Source organism: Temnothorax americanus, unplaced genomic scaffold, assembly GCF_048541705.1.
Source record: "Temnothorax americanus isolate GAGA-0224 unplaced genomic scaffold, ASM4854170v1 Scaffold25, whole genome shotgun sequence".
NCBI lineage: Eukaryota > Metazoa > Arthropoda > Insecta > Hymenoptera > Formicidae > Temnothorax > Temnothorax americanus.
The window spans coordinates 752,972-779,650 of record NW_027509391.1 but is presented as its reverse complement, the minus strand read 5'-3'; the positions used below and the strand labels follow the sequence as shown (position 1 = coordinate 779,650).

General features: G+C 38.9%; 1 protein-coding gene across 3 annotated transcripts in view; it reads right to left on the bottom strand.

The window, feature by feature from the left end:
* Window positions 1–26,679, bottom strand: part of Mitf (transcription factor Mitf) — a 103,791-nt gene that overhangs the window by 14,890 nt on the left and 62,222 nt on the right. For all 3 annotated transcript variants that reach the window (XM_077408903.1, XM_077408902.1, XM_077408901.1), the window contains 2 exons: window positions 10,537–10,726; window positions 5,164–5,239 (listed from right to left, as the gene is read on the bottom strand). In XM_077408903.1, the coding sequence (XP_077265029.1) occupies window positions 5,164–5,239; window positions 10,537–10,726 (266 nt within the window). The remainder of the gene's footprint in view (window positions 1–5,163; window positions 5,240–10,536; window positions 10,727–26,679) is intronic.

Sequence of the window (26,679 nt, the reverse complement as noted above, 5' to 3'; positions counted from 1 at the left end):
AATCGTTTCGTCGATTTATCGCTCGAAAAATCGCGAGTTGCCGCCGTTCACGAGGAGGAGAACGACGCCGAATGGAAAGCCTATTATAAGATGGCATTCGTCATGTCTGGGCGACACATCCATCCTTCGTGGACTCCTCGGTGAATATCCCCCCGAGAGAAACCATAATCCTCCGCCTTATCCCGCGAGAAAACCGGGAGGATTGAACACGCATATCGTGCGAATATCGCACCTTTAAATTCGTGTGATCAAAGAGTGCTATCTCAAAATCCTGCGAGAGAAGGAATGAGACAGCAGTTTGGTTCGCGCACTAATTCACATAAAAGTCTAATCTTTACAAAAAATATATATTTCAATTAATTTAACAGAAATATGAAGACAGGCGATGATAATATACAAGAAAATAAAATGACGTCAAATGGATATTCTTTTTAAGAAAATTTTGATTTTCTTTTTTGACAAAATTATTTGGTTTCGAAATTTATACTCATAAAGCGCATGTAAAACAATTTAGAATAAAGCTATATAGAGTATATGCGTAATAGTAAATTACAAAGCCGCAGAATTATAAATAATTAATAATTATCTGCCAGTTTACGCTTCGCGGTAAAATGGCCCGCGTTCTTGTAACGGCGCAAACGCTCTCGCGATGTTACTAATAATTTACATTGCCTCGGCAAAACTGTAATTAAATTCACGCGCGATCGCGGATCGCGAATGGGCGCGTCGCTGCATGACTCGTGAGATTTTGCGCCTGCCGAGCAAACTCCGAAACCAAAACAGCCGCCGGTATATTGCATAAAGCATCACTTTTCCACGTGAGGCGTCATCGTGTTCCCCCATCCTGCAACAACTTTGCGACGAGCGAATTTGCGGGTTCGCGTACTTCAATCCGAACTTGCAAACTGCGTTTCCGCGAACACGCCTACCACACCGAATTCGGCGTTTTATTAATTTTCCACGTTATCTAACAATAAGAGAAAACGCGCTTATTTTTCAGCGGTTACTGAATTGTTCATGGTGTACAGATTTGGGCGGTTCAACGGGAGTTCTGTTGTCGTGTTTCCAAGTTAATGGGAGTTAATATAACCCGATCCACTTTATGTGTGCAGTTTCAGCAAAACTAACGCGCGCATTTTGCCAACTTTCCCCACCGAATATATAATTGGATCCGTCGTATAATTATCTTTTAACCGATAAATTTTAACGCGAGATACTTTCTCTGGTATTCCTCGGTATAATATAGCTATTTAATCTGCATTTTGTGCTGACATCATACGCAATCTTCATATTGGATAAACGTTAAACATGCGTTAAAAAAATACGAGCCATTATTTAGCTAACTAAAGAACTGTTTCAACACTCTGTCGCTCGCGGATTAAATTACCATTTCATTATTGTTAACAGGAGCATGCGACCGAATAGTTAAACATTGATCCGCGCTTCGCCGGAGACGGAGTGGCATTACAGCGCGTTTCAGACCTCTCCTCCATTCGCGAGTCGCGCGCGGTTTTCGTACTTGCACGCACGTCGGAAACGAGTTTGCACGGCGAACAATAAACAACCAAGTGCATCGACGGGTTTCTCTATCGCTCGCGTTAATGAGGAACGACGTAAGGAGCACACGGACGAGGAACGGAAGGGAGGAGGGGATTCGGGGCGTTTTGTAGGAAACGAGGACGATTCCGAAACTTGAACGCGATGAACGGAGACACCGCAACGGGGGAAGGGACGGAGAGAAATCTGTGCCGTGTTTGCCGGTGTCTTTAGAACCGGGGCTCTACTTCGTTATCACAGGCGCGCTATCGCGCCGAGTTTACCCGCGTTCTGCTTGATATCGTCCCCGGCCAAAGCCGAAACTAAAGCCCCACAGGAGAAAGACGTTACAGAGAAGACGCCGAGACACTCACGAGAAGTTCTAACGCGCGTTATTACTGACGCGTCATTACACACTCTTCCTTCCTTACTGGATGCGATTAGCGCGAGCAAATTTTGTCAGTCGCGACTTTGAGAAAAATAAAACGTTGGTTCTCGCACGTTTGTACAAAAGCAGCTATCTTTATCGCACATAAAATATGTCTAAAGTATGAAATTAAATTTTTTAAAGAATTACTAAAAAAAATTTGTTATTAATAATAATATTTAATTTGTGTCATATTTGTGAAGTAAAATAAAAATTTGTAACTATATAAACATTGTGAATTATAATAAAAATTTCTAATTAATAATTAAGAGACGGATTTCTAACATTTTACTTATGCTGTTTGCAATAAAAAAGGATTAAAAATGTTTCATTAAATAACCTCTATTCTAAAGATATTTGTTTTACATTGTGTCTGATTCATATCAAATTTTTTTCGAGTAAACCCGCTTCCATGAAAAAAATTGTGCAATACCTAATGCCGTTTCTTTATCACTCGCGATAGGCTGCATAGCGCATAGCGTTATCAGCACGTTTGCAGCAACTGCACGCCATTGTCTTATCGATGTAATGAACGTCATTAGATAAAAGGCGTTCGCGAATCGAGGACGTATGAGCGTACTAATGTCGCACGCGACGTACAGATGCGTGCTGGACAATGCGATCGGAATATGAGCGCGAGACCAGAATGTCAATCGGAAAATTTAAAATGCGCGTTAAATGCAATTGCAGAGAGGCATTGAAACGAGTATAAATTATCGCTGACAAACACGATCGAGGTAAAGCCGCATTAATTCAACTTTCATCTCGTCAGCTCCAAATATCGAGAGAGAAATTCGAGACGTGGAACAGGTTAATCCCGAGCATGCTCTCGTTATCGCCTCTATCAGTGACGTGTCGAAAAATATGACGGGAATATGAAGGCAGATAAAGAACGCACACCGCCCTGCACGCTTCTCCTTCATCGGATGTAGAATGTAAATTACGATACGCGATAAATCAATAATGTACAAATAACAAACTTCGCGCGAAGAGTTGCGGGACATTGAAAATTGTTGATGACGAAAATCGAGAATTATATTTTAAGTAGAGGATTTTTAAGCAAAGCATTTTCTCTTGGTAAAAGCTAGTTTCCTTATTATTATAATTCTAACATTTCCGTAAATTTTAATTTTCTTCTAAATTTCAATTAACCGAAATTATAGACGGTAACGCACGTGATATAACACTTCATCATAGAATTACAATCAATACAATTAAGTTTAAAAAAAAAACTAAAGGTTTCTTATTATCAATGAATTACACGCAATTAACCGTGAACCTAATTCGTTCGAATTTTTCCATCATGGTTTTTCAAGGATCGATATTCAAAGAAACGCGCCCGAGAGAAGAGGACACCGAACTCGAAAGACGGAGTTTTTATAAGTTCGTTGGATGTTGACACAGACAAATGGATCGATCGTCGGATTGATAAATGAACGACGGACTCGTTCGGCTATTCTATGCAAAAGGGTGGCTCGTTAGTACGTCCATCGTGTGTCGAAGAAGTCTCGGGAAGATTCGTGTCAGGGATCATGTCCGGAACAGGTCAGACATGAACCGATCGTCGACGTGGAATCCCCAAAAAATAACGGCAAAGAAAATAATTGTCCCCTTCATCACTGGCGCATGAGCAAGAAAAACATTTCCACTTAAAATACGCATTCGAAATAATTTACAATACATTTCTTGCGTATAGAACTCATTAACTCGATATTGAATATTATCACTTAAATACAGTTTAGAATAGCTTAACTAAACTCCATTTGTTGATTGTACATTATGGCTGGTATTATCACCTAGAAAGAGCAAAGTGTCGATGGGATTTAGCAAGTTGAAGATTTTACAACTGAATAAATGACTCTAAACATAAACGTCAAACGATATTAGATAAGGCTCTTTATGATGCTAGAGCTCGATATAATGGTAGATAATTAAACACATTACCGAATAACCGTATGTTAAAACTTATCTCCCATCGTGATGAAATTAACATCGCAAAAAAATTGAAGTGTCATATAATTATGTGATATACCATTAAACATTATAAAACTATACATGAATTATGATTTATTTTATTCAACGTTAATATTCGTATAAATTGAATAAAATAGGTACTTAAAAATAATTATATTATAATAATTTCTATGTTTATAGCATTCAAAAAAAATATATAATTTTGCTACCTCATAGAAGAAGCTGTTTTCGTAAAAAAAAATTTTTTTTAGTTACTTTTGCCAATGTGTTCGGAATGTTCTTAAACGTCGAAAATTCGCTATTTTAAAAAATGTCGGTATGTGTGTATGTGTGTATGTGTGTATGACTGTGCCAAATTTACCGAAATTTCTATAACTCCAGAACTGATCAACCAAATCTTAACGAATTGTATATGAAATAGGGGTAGAAAAGACTGAAGAATTTAATAGAATTAATAAAAATTGCTAATAATCAAGGGGTTCTTTTTTAATAAAATTTTGAATTTTTGCAGAAATGTTTGTTTATGCTTTAATTTCCGCAAATTTGGAGATATCGATCTATTTCTAATTTTTTCAGTTTCCTAAATTTAAATATCAAAAAAAATGTTTTCGCGCGAGTGCAAAAGAATGGAATGCCATAAAAGATTTTATTAAGTACTTTATGTAAGACACGAGAATGCGTATGTCTGACACGACATGCGATTGTCGGAACACGCGGTAACGCAAGGAATAAACAAACTGGTCTTTTTTAATCTCGTCTCCTTGTATTTCCGGTTCGTAGCATCACTCTTCCCTCGCATTTGCCGTCATTCACCGAGTTGGAGGACATCCTAAACGAGAAAGCGTGGCGCCTTGCACGGCAGGCAGGACGGGAAACAAAGCTGAAGTAAAGGAAAGAAGAACGAGCAGCCGTGGAAAGCCAGCGAGAGAGAAAGAAACGCGAAGGAAAGAAGAGTAGAAGGGGCGAAGAATGGACTTCCGGTGAAAGCCTCTCGTCTCGAGCACCTGACCTGGACTAACTCGTCGTAAAGGGTCACGAACAGGAAATAATGGTCCGTGGGGAATGTGCAAAAGGCAAAGGCAAAAGAATAAGAAGATTACGAAAAACGGGGTGGCAATGGGTGAGAGGAGGAGCGGGAGAAGGGCGAGCGTGTGACGTGAGACTAGGAGGAAACGAAGAAGAAGAAGGAGAAGAGAGAGGAGCAAAAGAAAGAGATTCGTACTCACGGGTCATTGGTCTTGGGCAGGAGAGTGCCGAGCTCCTTGATCCTGTCGTTGATGTTGAAACGCCGCCGTCGTTCAACTGAAAACGGAAATTGTGCACATCAATCATGGCTCGCTCGCGACAGATGAGATAGATATAGATATATCATGCCGACCATGCCGCCTGCGTCTGTTAATTCGCCTGCTAAATGGCGCGACTGGATCGGCGTGCGTCGTGCACTCATCCTGAACGATTCGATTTTTTGATTGGAAAGACATTCGCCCTCGTGTTTATTAAAGAATTAGCCGTACGGTTACCTAACATGTTACATAAGAAATCAAATCTCAATCGAGAGTGCTAATCGACAATCGGCAATGGTTATAAAAATTAAACGCTTGTATGACGCTAATACTGCAAAAACTATTTTCAATAAATCTGCAAAATAATAAAATCTCTTTAAATTAATAACCACAAAGAAACTTCGATTGTTCTTTAGTTGTAATACATTTCCATCAAGAGAGAGGAGAAAGCAAAGTTATATATTTCAACTGTATTTCCTTAGACGCCAGATTCTCTAAATCTACCTACAGACTACTTATTACAATATTCTCCTCGAGTTTACAACCACTCGATACGATTGGAAGCAAACGCCGTACTCTTCGATCGCTCGATTATAATAAATTACATCGTTGTCGTTCTGAACAGACGTGCGAATTGTCGAGGGTCGAATCGCCATGTCCCTCGATATATACCCGAGGTATCGTCGTCTCGTATCGAAGTTATTCGGCAAAGCATATCGCGCTTTCCGGAGGATATAGCGTATCTCCCTTGCGGAAAAGACTACGAACCGGATCGCCCTATCGCTGGCACGTGACCCTGTTCCCGATCGATTATTCCAGCCAGATATATCTCTCGAACGGAGGTGCAAGAGGTCAAGCCGCGTGGCTCGCTATCGGTGAGCAGCTCCGATATCGCGATCGCGAGGGGGATAAGCTACTACTGCGGAAAAGTAAATTTGTCAAAGTGCGTGTCAGACAGAGACATCACTTCCCATGAATGGCGGAAACGAAGCATTATGTCAAAATTAATCGATAAAAATGAAAGATACGGAACGGTCGATTAATTTCCTTCCGCTCTTTTTATGCGTCATTTCAATAAATCGATTTTATCTCCATTGAAATTAATCGACATCGAATGTGATAAGAGTCGTAGATAGAAAGTAGAAGGGAAAACATAATATTTTGCTTTTTGATAATAAATAAAAAAACAAGATAATAAATTAATTTTCCGTCTTAACAATATTATACAAATAAATCAATAAATTTAATTCTTAAAGTTTCTATTTCTCTTCTTATCTTTCGTTTCTTTACCCAAAAAATATAACCCTTTGAAGATACAAAAAGAGTAAGTAGTTATAGAACTTTAATTTTGGAACTCTGAACTTTGGTCTTTGAAACACAAAGAAAACAGTAAATTAAAAAACTTTTCCAAAATAAAATTTGCAAGATACAAGAAAATACTTCGACTTTGTGGAAGTCAAATATAGTTAAAGAAAAATCGGTTCCAAATAAGATCTACATCCAGTTCTGGAGCACTTCAAAGTGCATCACGGATCTACGTCACGCCAAACTAAATTCTGCAAATTGCTTATTCATATACAGAGACAAATATTTGTAAATAACGTGATAGAATGGGACTATAAAAGACGGGATACGAAATCGAGGAGATTCGTCGCACGCGCAAAGAGATGAAGGAGCAGCCTTGAAAACTTTGAGGAAATTGTAACTTCTTTTCTCGGATTCGATTCGCCTCAGGAGAGAAAGAGAAGAAGAAGATGGCGAGGAGAGCGGAGGAACGACGGAGAGAGAACTGGACATCAACGAGAGGAACGGGAAGGAATTTCTTCTGATCCAGCTGATTAGATTACGATGGTTAATTCAGAGGAGCGTGAGGCAGACTGAAAAATCGATAAGGATGGGAATGGGACAAACGACGAAGATCGAACCTACCCGATTCTGTCGGGAAGATGCGCGAACCTATGCTTTTCACTTGGAATCAAAAGAAACGCCTTCCTAATCGACGACGACGAGTCCCATCAATCAGCTAACCCTGGTTTCCGGCAAAAAGAAATTATCCGTGAGATACGAATAAAGATTAGAGAAAAGCCTCTTTCGTCAGTCTGGGCCTGGGTTTCCCTATATATACGAAAGAAACTGCAAACTTGCCCTTCAGCGAGTATTGCGAACGCTGCGCGCGGATAAATAAAGATTCGTTTTTTACGATTATAAAAATGGGATTTTCCGAATAACTTCGCGTGCATTTTAGTTCATAATTTTTCAGCAAATATTCTGAATTTAAAAAAAAAAGTATAATCAATCCATTTATTCGATTCAGGTACAATTTTTTCTTAAAAACGTTATTTCTGTTCAATTTGCAAAAAAGTTTGCCGTGTCAAATCTCTCGAACGTACAATTTGAAACGAAAACGAAACCACTTGATCACGTTTCCTGAATGAAACAGATTAGTGGAAAATGTAATTAAAGAGAGAAAGGAAGAGAGTAGAATTAAACAAATTAGTAAAAAAAAAAAATACATTTGCAAATCGACTCGTGTTGCATGCATATCGATCTCGCGGAAAAAGGCTCTCATCGATAAGTACTTCTTTTGTTTCCCCCACGTATAGCGCACGTAACCGCCGCGCCGTGCAATCGACAATGCACCTCGTGGGGATGCACAATAGTAGTCGATAAGTGGCGAGACAAAAAGGGGACGAATTAGCGGAGCGACGGCGCAACTATTTTTACAGAATTCCTATTTTATGTCCGATGTCCCCGCGTGCTCTGCGGTCGTTATTTCTCCATTCTCTCTTACAAATTCGATCCCGATTTCTCCGTTTCGTGCCCTCCCAACCAACTGGACTTTCATTACGTTCGCGATTGTTTTCGGAAAATTGGATGCTCCGGTTCTTCCCGATACGACCCTCGGTACCGCCCCCGATTTCTGCTTGTTTCGTTCGCGAGCGCCGTGCCATTTTTTTGCAATTTTTGTGACGCCTTAATTGCGAGAGACAACGGCGAAGTAGAATCGTGGAAAAAAATAGCGGATTATTACATCTCGAAAAAAAAGCCAAATAGAGTGGAATAAACAATACCCATAATGATGCAACTTTTTCGTCAAATCGAAATGTTGATTCATTAAATCAATTTTAATATAGGTTGTATTAATAATATTACATCACGCAAGAGCAAGAATCTGCTTAATTGTGCAAATTAAAAATCTCTTATCCCTCCCCCTCAAAATTGGATTTACAAATCAGAGCAATATAAAATTACACTAAGGTAGAAACACTATAAAACTTTTGTTTAAAACATTTCTTTCGTATCTTCTACCGCTTTAAAATATACGCTAAAATATACGATATACGCTTGAAAATACAGAAAATCGATTTTTTCGTGAGAGTGTTTCATTTTTTATTTATAAAAAACACGTCTCTTATTTTGATTTGTACTATAACACTCAAAACTTGTTAAAATCAAGAAGGGGACAGTTGGGTATGTTCCTTTGTAAAATTACAAATCGAGATCCAATAAAGAATGTTCGAAATATGTATGCATTTTCGCACGGGACTCGAAAAATTCGCGTATGCAGCAAAATTTTATTGTACTGCATCGGAAACCGAGGCGAGATAATTGAAGCTCACTGATTACTTGGTCAAATTTGCAGGATCGCCGCGACTCGCGCGAACACATCCGCGCGATTCGGCACGTAACGTGTATCGCATCGTAAAACAGAAGCCGGCGGCGACCTGGTAAAAGCGTGGCACTGTTCGAATATCGCCGCTCGAAAATTATTTAGTCGCGCACAGCGTAGGAGATAATCCATTTTGTCACCTTAATGAGATGACCTCGGAACAGCGATCTATTGATTTTCGACGTAATACTTTTCCACAGAATTGAATGTAATGTTTTTGCAGAGTGTATAGTATTCCTTAACCTTTAAATACGCAATTTTTTGTTGCATTCTAAATATTTTTCTGAGTATCTTTTTCCCTTCTAGGTTTTCCCATTCAAAAGGGAAAGAAGGGCCAGAGAAGGCCCGCAAAGCCACGCGTTTTCAATTTGAACATAAGAGAGCATCGAAAAGTCGCTTCGCATATATGCAAAGCTGCACATTTAAGAGTTAAAATTAAATGCATTAAATTAAAAATACGTTATTATGAGATATTGTACAAGTATGTGCTTGAAATATTGTTATATTGCAAATCTTTGAAAAGAATATTGTATATGTATCTGCGAAGCAATGTCTTATCTCAGCTATTTATTTAATTTAGTAAATTAAGACTGGTGCAGTGCTAAAAAAAAAAATAAAGAAATTATGATTGAAATAACTAGAATCCTGACTATTGTACACAGAACCTCACTTCGTTTGCATAAAAAATTATTGGAAAATGTTAAAAGTTGTCTCTTTTGCGAAAACGTTAAATCTAGAAAAATGGCTTTGGCATGGCATAATAATAAAAATAATTTTTATTAAATTCACATCAATAATACGCGAAGTTATATTCAGTTCGTCGTCGTTGTTTGTATTAACAAATAACTGTCAAACACTAGTTTAACTGACTAACATTTGTGACTTTGCGTGATAATAATAAACGGCCAATGCGGCGACTCCGGGCACGGTGACCATTTTTCATTGTCATTTAAATAATCCACTTACATCACAGGCACCGTGTATTGGCATAAGTGTAGTAAATGCCGGTAACAATAACGATGTCATGGTACTGCCGATTGTTACTATTGAGGTGTAAATTGCACGGTGGCGCTTATCAATTATTTCTACACGGGCAAACAAGCACTTGCTTGCAACCTACCGATCGAATGACAATTCAAAACGATACTGTATGAAGAAGCAAGATTAAAACATCAACCTTATTACGGAAGCCACGTGTCTCAAGTACAAGATAAACTTCGAGGATGGAATTTTGAATATAATGAAGTCAATTAATGAGTTAAATTAAGCTCTCTTTATCGAAAAATCAAATAGGCAACATTTATTCATGTAATATATCACTGATAGTAATTTCGAAACTTGAGAAACTGATACCAAACTTATATTATAATCAATTGCTTGAATAATCCATTGATTTCCCGCATAAGATTAGTTTTAAAAAATTATTATTATTCTCATGTAATTAATCGTGTAATTAATTAGAATCGATAAATCAATTTTTAATAAATGTCAGAATGCAATCATGAAAATGTTATCATAAATGTGTTAAAAAACAAATATTTTATTGAATCACGCACCAGTTTTATAAAAATTAAAAAATTAATATTTAAAAAATGCGACACGTGAATTTTTCGCAACCTAATCGAGAAGAGTGGTTATCGACTTACTCATATTGTGATTATCCTTTTTCTGCCGATCTTTAGCGAGAGCATGAATCTCTGCCTCGGTAAGCAAGAGAGGTTCCGGTTTAATTTGAAGCTCCGGTATATTCGTGAGACTTCCGGCTTGGCCGTCCTTCAGTCCGTCGCCCAAGGAACCAGCCTCGAACGACAAGATGTCGTCCAGGAGATCCTCAGCCTGCAATCACAAAAAAGCAAACTGTCATCATTTGGATAGCATTTAACCTATACGGATAAAAATGTATATCATGTGAATTTTATATATATATATATATATATATATATATAAATCTGTAATAATTAAAATATATATTAAATAGCAAATATCACGGCATCGCAAATCACTATGTAAGCGTCGCGCAAAATTGATATGAGAAAAAGAGACAGAGATAAAAAGAGAAACTACATAAAAAAATTACACTATTGACAAAAAAACGAGGGAGCAATCCTCAAGAGACCGATATGATTTATTATCGTTTCCTACGCATCCTACGGATCTCGACGACTATCGTAAATGACAAAAATTACATTATGCAATCTATGCGAAACGACGCGCTTTTACGCGAGCATTCGGTGATAAAGCGAACTCGTCCGCCACCCTCGTGCGACAACATTACCAGGACTCACTCGGTGGTTAATGCAATTTTTCCCCGGGACGGGAATCTCACGATCGACGCAAATGATCGTTCTTCACGAAGGGCAAGGAAGCGAGACGCCGACGGAGGAAGAAATTCAAAGGGAGCGATGGAACCCGGAACGAAAGGTGTGCGCGTCGTTAATAATTCCCGGGAGCGCGATCGACGTCGTTCGCTAAATCACCTTTCCATGCCTTAAAGACTTGTTGTCTTCGGCGCGCAAAGCTCTCCGCGCGATACATCGATCGTAATGCTATTCACGGGGTTTTCGATAAAATGATTCACGCGTCAATGTGGCCGCCCCGCCGTTGTGAAAACGCGAGATCAAACTCCCTTTTTTCTTTTTCTCTCTTTCTTCGCCGGACATTTATTCACCGCTCCTTCTTTCCACGTCGATTCCATTCCGCACGCAATAATATTCTGCCACGAAAATGCCGATAAGCGATCGTCCGTCGCGAAACGTGATACGGATTTAAGTGCCGAATATGGTTCGGCCGGTCGATAAAACGAAACACGACGTGCTTCATATATAGCGATAAATCCCGGCCAGGATTCAGCGAAAACAACAGCAAATTTTTTTCACGCGATTATCTACAAAACGTATCTCGTTGTAAATTAAAGATTGCGCAAAGTGTTGTGATGATTTGCGCGATAAGAAGTGCAAGACGCATCGCAAGGAAAAATAAGATACGCTGAATGAAGCACGCTGCCTTCATTCACAAGAAGATTAAAATTCAATTTTCTGACGACCATTGATAATTCACACTTTTTTTCTCTGGGTAGTCTAGGTAATCGAATAAATTATGAACAATTAATTTTGCATCTTCTATTTCCTGAATTATTTTTTGAATATTGAAAAAAATATTTAGATATACTTTCAGGATAAAAAATATTCATATTCCTATATCACTTGAGATTTGTACGAAAGAATCAATACAATACAATGTGAACTATACAATAAGATATTACGATTTTCTAAATTTCCAGTCACTTCACACACAATCCTGACAGAAAAATAAATATCCTCTGGAGAAAATTGTCGTCAAAATCGTAAAAGAATTAAAGCATATGGCGACTGTCGCAGCTCCGCGCCGATGCACGTGCATCACGACTGCAGCGTGTACGTGTGTGACGTTACGTAAACATTACGTAAACAATAATAGGCGAGCTCTGTGCCTGTGGAACAACGTTTCACGTGTGGACGAACGCGCTTTGACGCGAACGAACCGAAAAGCCTTGCGCCATGACTGCAAGCGAGAAACACGTTAATTGTATAATGGCCTATACTGACGTATATGGGTATCGTGAAAGTCGCGCGTCTTCCGCGGCAGATACTAACAATTCAAATTAAAACGATTCTCTCAATGTCGATACACATTCGAAAACGGTTCGGAAAAATCAGTCAGAGCTATTATAGATATAAAAAAAATGTTAGTTAGTCACATTTAAATTTGAAACTTGGTTCTGAATTTTGAGATATTTAATATTGGAAATTGAGCAGCGTTGTGTAAAATATAGCGTTGAGTTAAATTTAAATAGAGATCGTGATAGAAAAAAAAAATTGTGCTCTTATTGTTAGGAAGATAACAACGGGACCCCCTGTAGGCGCTGAGGAACGCGTACGCGAAAGAGGCAATTTCGACATGACGGCGAGGATGAATAATGCGCGAGTACGAAGAAGATGAGAAGTGGGTAGATGGATGACAGAGACAGCATCGATCGCCGCTGTGGTCAATGAAACTGATGCGCGTCGAAAGGGAGGCGTGATCGGTGAAGGGAATATAATGTATAGCGTATATGCGATACGCGACCAAAGTAAATTGCTCTTGCAATACGAGCGCCAAGATGACAAAACGTACAACCGTCTGTGATTTAGTATTTAACTATAACGCATCCTTACTATGTTATTAATATATATTAATATATATATATTCATATAATTCTAAAATAACTCGTATAATTCTATCATCGTGTCGAATTCTATCATTATGTCGAATCGCATTCGACATAACGAAATGCAGTCGGAAATTCGCCCTGCATGATCTGTAATGGCTATCTGGCTAGCTGAATTTAACTGGCGATAAAGAGTCAGACTATACCCTGCAACGAACCTGCTTTTTATTTCGGCGTTCCTAAGTCAATTTCGTAAATTATGCCGCGATGTACACGCAATTCCCATAAACACCAATATCCAAGGATCGGCGGCGTCGCTCGTTAAGCGCGAAAAAAAGAACGCGCTACATCTTATTAAATGTCATCAGTCGTTAATGGACACCCGTTTCGCCAGTCTTGTTATGCATGACGTATGTACATATCGCTATGTATATGCAGCGCGTAAACGAATCGACTTTAAAGAGCCGCGTTACGGTCGAAACAGCCTTGGCCATAGACGCGTGCGAATGGCTCGATTCTCGATCATGCACGCGCGGCAAACGTCATGCAGAGGATCGTTAATTAGGAATGTTATGAAGTCCGGTAAAAACTAAGACAATCGATTTTTTTGTTCTGATGGGATTTCTATAGTGCATATAATGTGCACTATAGAAATCCCAGAACGCTGGCTAATTTCAGGACCATGACTATACCTGCATATTGTGTCGTATATCCATTTTCGTATACAATCATGGTAATAAAGTTTATAATATGCGCTTTCACTTATGTGATTTTCAAATTAGTTAGTCGAAAACAAATCGTTAATAAAGATATTACAAAAATTGTTAAACTTGTTTGATAAAGAAGTATCGTTCAACTTCTCAATAAATTCTTCCTTATCGATCCAGGTATTTCCACTCAATTACAATATTATCTGCCACCCTTTCCGCAAAAGAAAAATTATCGATATTGCTCGGTTAAATAGTACCATACTCGTGAACTAAAATTATCAACGAATCATTCAGCAATGAGCGGAGCGAATTGCAGCGACAGGAAGCAATTGCGTCTGCGATTGCGTAACGAAAGAAGATTATAATTGCATACAATTAAGTACCGCAAGCATGCGAGATAATATCAGAATGGCTTTAATTAATTCCGGTCGCATAAGACGTCCGATCATATGCACGGCAAGAAATCGCAACGAGATGCAGTCCTTGTTCCGTTAACTATTTTGTATCTATATCTGCAATTCTGACTTTGCAGAAAAAAGTCCATAAATAAATAAATAAATAATCAATTGAAGAAACGCGTCTGTGATATTTTTAAATTAATATAATCATGAATAATATTACGATATGAGTATAGAAGAGCATCTGCAGAAGAGCCTCTAAGACGAAAATATATTAATACTAGCTTTTGATACACCCGTGCTTCGCTACGGTATGCGAAGGATTCTGTAATTCACCCCCGAATCTAGATTTTCCCCTTTAGGGGTTGATTAGGGCAAAATCCTGAATTGTTTTTAAGCATTTGTATGGATAATCTTTGTAAAAACCAACTTCATATCTTATCAGGCCTAAGAAATATTGAAGAATCCGTGAAAACATATTTTACTCCTTTTCACCCCGTTAGGGGTCGAATTTCTAAAAATCTCTTCTTAGGGTGCTTATACGTCACGGAAAAAATATACTCCTCAAATTTCACGTTTTTAAGTTTAGGGGTTAAGGGATTTGGGCTGGGCGTTGATGAGTCCAGTCAGTTAGTCAAAATATTTGTTCATATATATATAATAAGTCTTAAACCAGGCACAATTTAACGAATATTTGATCGAACGTTGACGAAACAAATCTGAATAAAAAAACAAAAGCGCTCATTCTTTTTTGCCTTTTATATATTTTATAAAATGTGTATGTGTATTTTCCCGTAAATGTATCTATGTAAATAATAATAGTTTTTTTTATACATGCATAATGTCACATACGTGTAACGGCAACGCTATGCAAATTCGTACACGCGGCACGTGCGTATGGTAATAAGTGGTAACCATTCTTCATGCCCTTCCTCAGAAAACGAGTTTGCGGTTTGTCAAGGCGCTCGTATTCAATAAAATACCGCATTAACGACTCTGCCGGAAAAATTCGTATATCAATATGGATGCGGCAACTACCGTGCGTGACGCAAAGAATTAATATCTCATTAAATTATACCGCGACGTCTGTCACATTAATGATACGGCCGGTGCGCGAAACAGAAAATTCTTTTTTTTTTCACGTTCAATGACAATTGGGGAAATACATTTATGTGTATGACGTGGGAATTAGATCAAGATTTCAAGGTGCATTTCCTCGATAATCTAAAGTCTGCGCCTTCATAGAAAGAACTAAATCGCTAACCGCGATTCGCTATAATTTTTAACATTATTTTGGAATTTCAGAAAGATACATAATAATGTTAATACCAAAATGCGCGCGTAACATGTTGCGTTGAGTGTAATCACTTCCGACTGAAACAGATTTTACAATTTATATAACAACGCGTCAATATGATTACATATACCTACATTTATATTTCATATTGACGTCCATCTCGATAATCACAATGCATGATTGTATATGCGCTGATGCGAACGACGTAATAATTTTCACCGCATTCTTGGCAACGCAACGTGTTGTCAGTGCAGGCGGCTACGTATGTGTAATTAAACAATTTTCACGCCACGCCAACCGCCGGCGCGACATATTAATGCGCTCATTAGTATCGCTTACATACGTCATGTACGTGACGTAGCGTCATTATTGTGAAACGCAGTCTCTTCATGATGACGCCTATACTTCTTGACGCGGATTAATGATCGATCGGTTTTATCGGGACAAACCACCGTTTTCCATCCGAAAGTCAAATTCGGACAAGAATATCGAAACGTATCTCCGCAACAAAATTCGCGGAAATGATATAAATTATATAAGTTCGAACTTCGTTTATAAAGAGTTTTATTGTCCAAGTATCGTCCGTATCTGAAATCGACAAGATCGTGACGTGAGACCGATATATTTAATTTTCCCGACATTTCCTGTGCTCGATCGTACACGCTTGAGTGCCTGGCAATGAGTTCTAGTGATAATGGCATTGTTCGTTGCGATAAAGTGAGGGAACGGCAGTGATTTGCGTACGCGGCGAAGTACATGTAATCCCAATACGATCGGAAAATTGAATATTTATCGCCCCCGCGTGTTCCGGCACGCGTGTTTGGCGTAACTATTACGCACTCTTTTCCGGTCGTATATACAGTGCGATATTATCATCAAATCGCGCACAAGGTAAACACAGGAAATATACACGCTCACTCGTCGAGAAACGCGCACGCAAGTTTCTGCATTTACGTCTCGCAAATGAACGAGGTATACTCCTCGCGTCTGTAAAATATTCATCTGATCTTGAAAGGACCATATATGGGATAAAAAAGCGTAAAAGAGAGAGAGAGAGAGAGAGAGAGAGAGAGAGAGAGAGAGAGAGAGAAAAGAGAGTGGCTTTTGTGACGACAATGTAACTTCAAGAATTTGCATGTAATCGATTAATGACCGTGGTTAGTTTAAAATATCTTAATATTCTATTATGTAACATGTGCATGGAAAGTGGCCCATTACGCACGCTACGCGTGCATGATAGACCACTTTCCACGCACTTGCAACATAAAATAGGGTGTGCAAGTCGTGCGTAAAGTGCTGTAAGATAAAAATTCAAGGGTGCGGAGTTGACGCACGAGCCGAAGGCGAGTTACAACACTTGTTGCACAAATAACTATTATCCCACCCGCAAAGTAAATTTTTCTAAGATATAAAATCGAGCAAATTTTGCAGGTTGATATTTCTAAATGTAGACACAGGCCAATGCTTATCTAATCATTATATGAAGCATCATTTAACATTATTCTGAATTCGCTATTAAACTAAAGGGAAATCAAGTCGAGGCGTGTTGAGCGTCTAATGATATATGTTTAATTTGCGACAAAAATTCTTCTCGACAAATTGTAATCGGCGCTCGTTGGTGTGTAACATTAAGTAATAAGCGACGAGTCACGTTGGCAATATACAATATTCGACGCCTACAACGAATTGGCAGCTGCGCCAGCAAGGCCGTGGCGGTCACTATAATTACGTCTCCGTGAAATGCATTTCTTCTCTCCGTCCGAAGCGTTCATCTGAAACGCATTTAGCGGCGTATTTCGGAAATACGCGATTTCACGCATCGCGGAGTAAACAACGTGCCTTGAACGTAACCCTTAGGGCTCACGCACAATGAGAAGAATAAGGAACGAAGAATTAAACGTAGAAGGAATTCACAGTCGCATCATTTTTCAAGACACGATCTTGCGACTATGAATTCTATCTATGTTTAATTCCTTGTTCCTTATTCCTCTCATTGTGCATAAGCCCTTAAAGTGCATGAGAAAATGCGTTCTGAACGTGCCCTGCATTTGTCGAACTTGCTAGTTTTAGAACTAGTTTTCGTGTCCAATTTTTTTTTTACAGACATAAATGTTAACTTTTGAGAAAGTAGATACATTGTTGGATGAAATAGGGATATTCAAGTATTCATTAAAAGAACGTTTATAAAGCCTCTAATATAAAGTTACACTACTTTGGTGCAATTTATTTATGACTGCGTGATAAAGAGAAAAAGTTTATATTCCAAAATAATTATGCGAAACTGACGTAGATATAAATTTTAGTTTTGCAAATATACATTGTTATTTTCTCAGAATACATGCGTTAAAACATTTCCAAAGTTTTTAAAACGACTAACAAAATGAGAATTATAGCGATGGCCGCAATCCAGCATAAGCATTTGAAATATTGTGATATAGCAGTATCAAAAACGAGGCATAATGCTGACCTTTATTACAAAATAAGGGCTAGTTGGGTCTCTCGCGATAGCCTAATATACCCCTGAGCAATATAGTTCTATACGATATTTCTTCCCTTGACAGCGTTAGTATACCCAGTTAGTATCTCTCCTCTACATGCCGCACTCGTAAAAGCCCGCTCGTTTCCGGTGTTCGACGCGATTTGAAGAAGATGAAGGCGAAAATGCCGGCACATACACACGCGGACATAAAGTTGTTCCCGCTTTATCTCAGCATAATTTTACATAACGAAATCGACGCTCACCGAATAAGATGGACATTGGTCGTTACGTAGTCACCGCTGCCGCTTGAAAATGGGCGGCGTATCAGCAAGGTTAACGCAGCAAATTAGGAGCATTACCGGTTATCTACATTGTCTCAAGATGGATACACGCCAACCACCAGCCGGAGAGGATCAGCCTCTCACTGATTTATCTTGCAAGACCGCGCCCCGCGATACGTTTCTCGTTGAAATTGCGCATGCAAAATCGGGATTAACTCACGCATAATCGAAATCCAAAGGTATTGATACATAAATTTCAAAAAGTGACAAATAGAGAAATTTGACAGAAAATAAACATACGCACTAATCTTCTTGTTATATATATGTGCATATTAATCTTTTTAAAACGATTTAAAACCATTTTACTGTTAGGATATTTAAATTAAAAAATTATCACACGCACACACACACACAAATAAAAAGCAAAAAATTTACGTTTCTCTAAAATCTCTTTGGCATAGTGCTCTTAAGTTATGAGAAGCGCAACGTGAGAAATGCGTCGAAATTTGCTAGTCATCAATCTTGAGGCGAGCACAATATGTTAGTGCGCGATACATTTCAGTATGTCCGGCGTAATATTACCCCGTCGTCGCTATACGAATCGATTCCACGTAATTTCCATAATCCGTCATCGTCAAAACACCTTCACCTTCGCCATAATGCTCGCGTTAATTCCGAATATCAATCGCATGATGCCACGTTGCGAGCACGTTGCTGCGTGGACTCCTGTAAGCAGACTTGTATCAGCATGCAAGATTGCCGGTACAAATGTGGAAACATTACCGGTTATCTGCGCTTCTTCGCGCGCGGCGAGAACATTACCGCGTTCACACTTTCAGGGATCCACCGCTTTGATTAATCTCTCTCCACCATATATTTCATCGCGTGATATTACGACACCGTCGTTGCAAGTACCTCGTATTTCGTCACTACGTCGTTTACTTTACGCTCTTTAGTAATCTTGTAATCTATATTGTTATTCGGATATTTTTATTTGCGTTAAAAAAGTTTCAAATTATGAAATATTCCTAATGTTCAGTAATTTTCTAATGTATGTAAGTTATAATGCATATAAATCACATTGGTTGGAAATTTATTACAGAAAAATTGTAAAACTTGTGTGCATTTCGAGAAATATTGTACGTTAGATATAGAATTGTTACGACTGAATAAATATCACGTCTCTACGATAACAGATATAAAATATTATCAAAAATTCGCAGACGGCTGCAAGCGGATCGAAGCTGCCATCTATTCATCGTCTTGATGTACGCAAGAGAAAACGCGACGAAAACCTTTCCTCTTACCAGTGTGCACAAAAACCAAACGCAATGAAATGTCTGACGTTTATGCAAAACGCGTAACCTGATTGGGCGCGGCAATACAACTGAATTCGCAAAGTATCACACAAGTCTCGTTTCTTTCCAGGTCACGTTTTTATTACTACCCTAAAGAATTATTCTTGGGGGAAAGATATTCGTAACGCGCATCCAACCATCTGGCACCAAGTACCAAGTGATACCTCAAGGCGAGGCCTCATTCCTGTGTGTCGCGTGTGCGGACCGCGCTGCTGCAATGAGCGAAATTACGCATAATTTGACATTTGATACCGCCGGCTGCTCGTCCCCGCCAAGAAGCGAACTCGAATCGCAACGTCTTGTGTCTGCTCGCACTCGTACAATCTTATCGGACGTTATAAATCATCTCTGCACGTAGGTATCTTGCGCGGAGCGCGCGGCGTGATTCTTTCTCTTCCACAAATTAAAAATTTCAAATGTCTGTCTGAGTATCTCTTTTTTCAAAACATCTTAATTTCCAGTTTTAAATTTCTCAATAACCAAGTCAAATATATAAACAAAATCCAATTAAAATTAAATGAAGCGCAATACTTTATTATCTACTCAGCAAAATTTAATTTTCCGTCCCAGATAACTCAAAAGCTATCGATGCCTCGTTGAAACAAAGGCCTAATTGGCCTTTTTTTTTTATCTGCACTCGACAGAACGGTAAGATGGAACCTTGAACGTGTATCTATATGTACCTATAGACGGAAAATTATCATTGGGAATGCGAAATACTCTTCTTATCGCTATACGTATCCTTTATGAATGCATACCCACACGAATGCGTACCGCTACCTTTTTATCTCGAAGCGTCAACCTGATTATCGTGATTACCGTGCAACGTTACGCAACAAGACTACTTCGCGAACGCTTTATTTGAGGACACGTAACGTCACATCTTCATCGTGGACCGAGCGCATGTGTGCGCGCGCGCGCGATGTCTCCGACGTTATGTCAGTACGGAGACCGCTTCGAGGATTTCGCGTGCATTATGCCATTATCCCGACCGTAGCGTATCGTTACAATGTTCATCGGATGCGGATTACGTGAACGCGACGTTAGCACGGCCAGCCAGCCGGCCAGCTCGCATCCGGTGCACCCGAAAGGGAACATATATCCTTTCTCTCTCTCTTTCGCTCCGACACGACGAGCTTCCGATATACACGTTGGCGTTTCCTTTCCGTAAAATCGTCGTGATCCGACGACGATTCATTCCGACGGCGATTCGCGAATTCCCACCGAGACGAGCCGGATGTAGGTTATTAACCCGTGAGTGTGCGTGCGATTATTTTCGAACGGAAGTACGCGAGATAACTGTGTTACTCCCGCATTGTTTCCTAATCGGTGTATACAGTGATCAATATGTCAAAACAGAGACAATAAATCGCCGATTCCGTGTTAGATTGAACACCAAATAAACAAACATTTTCTATCTTTTATAAGTTTATTATACTTGTACATATATAATATTAAGACTTATGCAAAGTTTGAATATCACACTCATCATAATTTCCGAGATTATATCGTATTTCTTAGTTTATGCAACTTCTCCGAGATCGTGTTTTTAAAGCGTTTCATCTTCTGAACAGTTTAAGATAACAAATTCAACAACTCGGCATTTTTCAGTGCATTTATCATATTTCACGGTTAAAAATTTTTTTAATAGTACCTATACACACATCTTTACGATAAAATTTTATCAAATATTTTTCTTAAGTTAAGATTGCATTTCATCCTATCTGAAGAATTTATAAGTTGAACAAAATAATATTTATTTTATAAATTCATTATCATGAAAATATCACTAGATAGAAAATATAATGACACCTTGAGAATATTTCGAAAAAAAAACAGAATTCACAATATCGTGTGCGATTCTTCAAAATATAAACAATAAGCAACGTTAAAATGATAAGATGTAAATTGCGTAATTTTTTTTCATAATATTCAACATAATGTAAAAAAAAATGACAACGATTGTTTTACATATATTTTTCTACTTGAAAAAAAAATGAAATTTTAAGTTTAACAAAAATTTGCGTTTAATAAAATGAAAAGAGAATTCAAGTAATTGAAAAATATAGAAAAATGTAATTTGTATTTTATACATTTCAGCAAAAAGATATTTGAATTACATAGATACATTATGAAAAATGTTACTTTTATGGATTCCACGCATAAAACGACGTTATTCAAATTTCAATAAATAGAAAGAAGCGTGGCTTGAACGTTATTATTATATATTGAGACGTCAATGTAGTGTCGTGTATGATATTGAATTTCATTTTTTTCCAATGCATTCTCAAAGACGTCATTCTTCTTATCTGGTCTTATTTTAAAAGTAACAAATGAAGAATATTTTTCTTTTAATTTTTCCTGGAGGAGTGTGCAATTTCAAGAAGAAACATTAAAATAAAAGTTTGTCGTAAAGATTGTGCATTATTTAAAAATCTGTTCTTTTCAGTCACTCGAAGCAAAACCCACGTCGACAACATTTAAAACTAATTTCCCATACATAATGCTGTGTCAAGCTTTTTTATATTTTACGATGCTTCAAATCTTGTTTCTTGAAACATTATTTCCGCTTAATTAACGATTTCCAACGATTGTATTTACGTGTAGGAACATACATTGCGAAAAGAATGAGTGTCAAACTGATAAATTATCAGTACATACGTGACAATTCGAACGATAGAAAGAGAAGGATACATATACGTGACGCGTCGCAAATTAATGCGTTGAAACACGCCATTGATAAAGCGATTACTTAATCTACCGATCGGCTACACCTGTCAGTCGGTCATGATGTAAATAGACTACCGGTAATTGTTTGCCAAGCACAAGCCAGATATCTGAACTCTGTCATATCTAAAGAAGTTTGAATGCTACGCCGCGCGAAGAATTAATTCAATTAGTAGATATTAAAATTACTTAGAGACCAAAATATGGCATGCAGTGTTATTTATCCATATATCTAATATTAATTTAATTAAAGAAGATCGTAAAAAAATTTCAATAAAAAAACTGCAAATTGTATTATAAATCCATTTCATTTCAAAAAATATAAGAAAAGATTATATTATTATAGATACCATGTGCATATATAATTTGATATTTTTAGATTATTAAAATCAATAAGAAATTAATTTAAAATAAGTTCTAAATTATGTTTTCTAAATTAGCTTCTTTTTTAGAAAAATTTTGACTATGATATGCACATACTTTCTATATATCACTCCTATCTATTTTTAACAGCTAATAAAATATTCGGGCACGTATATGAAATAATCAAAAAACACATATAGATACACTTTGCAGTAAGAATTAAAGTGAGTGAGTAATTAATGCGTCGGTTGCTGTAACATCCTGACAGCAACCTTGGCGTCAAGAAAACGCGGTTATCTATATAACGTCGTTGTATCTTATCATCGAATACGCCGTGAAAACACGAAATCGAGATCACGTTGGAAGAAAAATTCCCCGGCTCCCCGTCGCTCGAACGAAAATCGCGGAATATGGAAAACGCGATGCGATTATCGTGCACGGTCGAAACAATTTGTTAACTCCGTACTCGTTGCATGATAATGACGCCATGCTCTAAGCGCGGGTATCGTCGTCGTCGTCGTGAAAACGAAAGCTACAAACCGATAAGGTAAAATGTATAGTTCTTAAAGCGACACTTAGACTTAGTGCATATGCCGTGTTTAGCGTTACAAATGCGATCGGCCATTTTTTGTGCGTGAACATAATAGGTTACATTATTCCGTAATAGTGGTTCTCGCAATTTTGTAAGCCTTGGCACAAAATTAAGGAGTCAGGAAGAAAAAAGATCGTCTAAAGCAAACGTTTTTCCGCAGGTGCCAATTTAGCCGTATCCGTTTTTGTTCGTAGATCGTGTTAAATGTGACCTAAAAATGACGCTTATCGTCGCGACGAAGGTTGCGGCGCGGCGTCAAAAAAGCGACGTATATTTAACGAGCTCCAAAATTAGCACCCGCAGACCTGTACTGGGAATCTCTAATTAATTTTTCACTCACCTTACACCTCCGCGTGATAATGTTAAACACCGGCATGATGCAACGCCGATCCGTTGGTAACTGACACGTGCTCGCGAAACTGTCGCTTCCACAGTCGATTTCTTTCCGAGTACTATCAATATATATCCCGAGGGATACCGCTGGCGCACGGTGCTCGCCGGCCGATCTCCGATTCGATTAATCGAGCGAGCACACCGAAGCAATGTCGATCGCATCGAAATAGCCCATCGCTGTTTATCGAATTAAGTACTAAATTAAACTCCGATCGATCCAGCGAACCGCCTCGCACGAGCAAGAGATTCCCGAAGCGAGCTTCGGATATATTCTACAAAGGGGTTTCTGCACTCCGCACAATTACCTAACGCAGGAAAAAATGCACAATAATCCTAGGGTTTAGAGCCGTCAGAAACATTCGATACTGGACGATCGTTAAGCGATTCTTCTACTGTGCGTCGTAATTCCGTTCCAAAGATATCGTCGATCACTATCGATAATCAGATAACAATATCTTCAAAAATCTCGAGGTACTTCTCCAGTCTTTCTAAACCGTCAATTAATTTCTTCTCCATGATCGATGGACACAATACATGTTGTTATTTATTCCTAAATAGGTATTGCTTTCGGCGATCGATCACTAATTGTCTTTTGATCGTCACGCTCTCACTGTCAGCAACCAAATGTCGACAAGCCCAGAAATGTTGGCATGTTGATTTTGGAGTATTCGATTCGTGAAACTCAAATGGTTTTCCAATCGACGAGCTTGTAGCGTGTCGTTGTCATTTCAATCCGGGAACGGTGCTTCCAGTGACGATTGTCAGTAAGTCACCACGACGCTCTCCGTATATGCTTGTCCAACCAGCGCCGACAATTAGATAACAAAACCGTATCGTGTTGCCGCCGTCTCGCGTCTCGTCTACGGAAAGGCCGCTGCACGCGTGTTTTCTTAATCTACGCTTCTTCTCCGGACGACGGCGACGTCCTCCGCGTCGAACACCGCGGGTCGTCTCCTTTGCTCGCTCCCGGCGTCGCCAACCACTCGCAGGAGAGACAATCGCAATTGGGTCGATCGATGACACTTTCGTCATCAGGATGGGCGACGCGACCGCGCCGACGACGACGGCAAGAAGCGCATTTTCCTCAATCGATCGTTTGTTCACTTGTGCGTGCACCGAGTGTCGATTCCCACCGCGTTTCACCTGCGAGATTGCTTTGTCTCAAGGTCGCGGCTACTAGATAACGCACCTCTCGATCCGTGACGATTCCTTCAAGAGCGATACATCCTGTGATGTACAATAACTCAAATCTGACGTGCGATCGTATCCTCTTCTACTCTCGTATCATATTCTGACGTTTATGACGTTTATTGTAACGGCGATAAAAGATAAAAGATACCAATCAAAAAATAAGATAAAATTGATGAATAATCATTGAACGTTGGAATTGACTGTTTTGTCGAAATCTTCGAGGATGATTAATCTTATAAGACTTTTCTAAGACGTTTCACGTAAATTTCGACAATCTTTGACGATTTGAATTAAAATTGAATTACTTTGCAGAATTGTGTCAATAGACTTACGTGAAATAAATGAGAGAAAACAGATGCCTCACGGTGTGTGCTTGGTTGTCTTGCGAGGACAGTTTTATTATAAATTATTAATCTTTCATCATCATTTTTTAATTGCAGCGCCGATAGATTTTTTCACGGGTCGTTTCGAGGAAAGCTTTTGAGAAAAGTTTGCCGCGAGACGATATATTCAAAATTGCTCGACGCTCGGTGCCGGTTATACTCCGATGAGCTCGCAAGGACAAGGATCGAGGTCACGCTGAGGAAAACTCTCGGTCTCTCGAGGAAATCCTTGCGTTCTAGAAAACGACAAGATTCTGAATCTATCGATTGAATTTATATATTCTTGCAGTTGTCCAAGGCTGTCACGCTTTACGTTTATCGACGAATCGGACTTCCACTTCTACGTGCCTTGTGCAATTCCGATCGCATCGAAGCGAATAAATCCACCGCGAAATTCTTTCGCGAGGACACCCCGGCACGCTTTCACTCGTACTTTTTAAACGTCGTCACTCGCTCGAGAATACAATATCTCGTGTCACCTCTCTGGGCCACTCTGGGCCGATCGATATAATTTTGTCCCGACAATTACGATCTTACTTAACACCTCGGTAGTGGTCCATCGATTAAATCCACGATAGAAAGATCGACAGTTTATTACCTCTTCGTTTCCGCGCACAATCGTAAAAGTCCGAAACGACGTGCAGGGACGTCCTTGACGCAAGTTTATGGCACACGCGTTGGAAGTGTCGCTCGCGTAACTGCGTTCCTCGTTCGAAAAGCGCGCTCTTCTCGCATATGCGGGGCGGCAATTCGGGAATCGAATCAAATGCCACGATTATATAGATCACTGCGGATTACACTTCGTACACGATAACGACGTCTCGGACGATCATCCCGACTGGGCCGTAAAATTTCCTCACTGGCGAAGGTGCCTGGCGCACGACCGGCGTGTTGCTTTAAGCCCGTATCAGACTATCGACTGCGAAGACCGACCCGACTGCCGATCGCGACTGCCGACTCTAATCGGTCAATCACATTGCCCAATCTGTCACCAAGTCGCCGATGCTGACTGATCGTATTTAAGCGAATTTTAGTGAGAATATGGCATCAATATTACCGAAAAAAAAGTATTTTTTTCAATGCATGCAAAATTTGAAAAAACGAAAAAAACTTGTTCTTCTATGTTTCGTGTTTATAATAGAAGAAATCCGATATAAAAAGCAAAGGTTATGGGTAAAGCCATGGATAGCACAGAGGCAAGAACAAGGAATACATCGCAATTTTTTTACTGAGTTAAGTCTTGAAGATCCAAACAAATTTTGCAGGTATTTTAAAATTAAAAAATTAAACATTTTAGGTATTATAACTTATAAGAGTAGACGTGATATAAAGTTTTTGTTTTTATTTTGAACAGATGTTTGAGAATGGACACTGCCACCTTTGAGGAGCTTCTTCATAAAGTTGCACCTTTGATTATGAAACAAAATACTC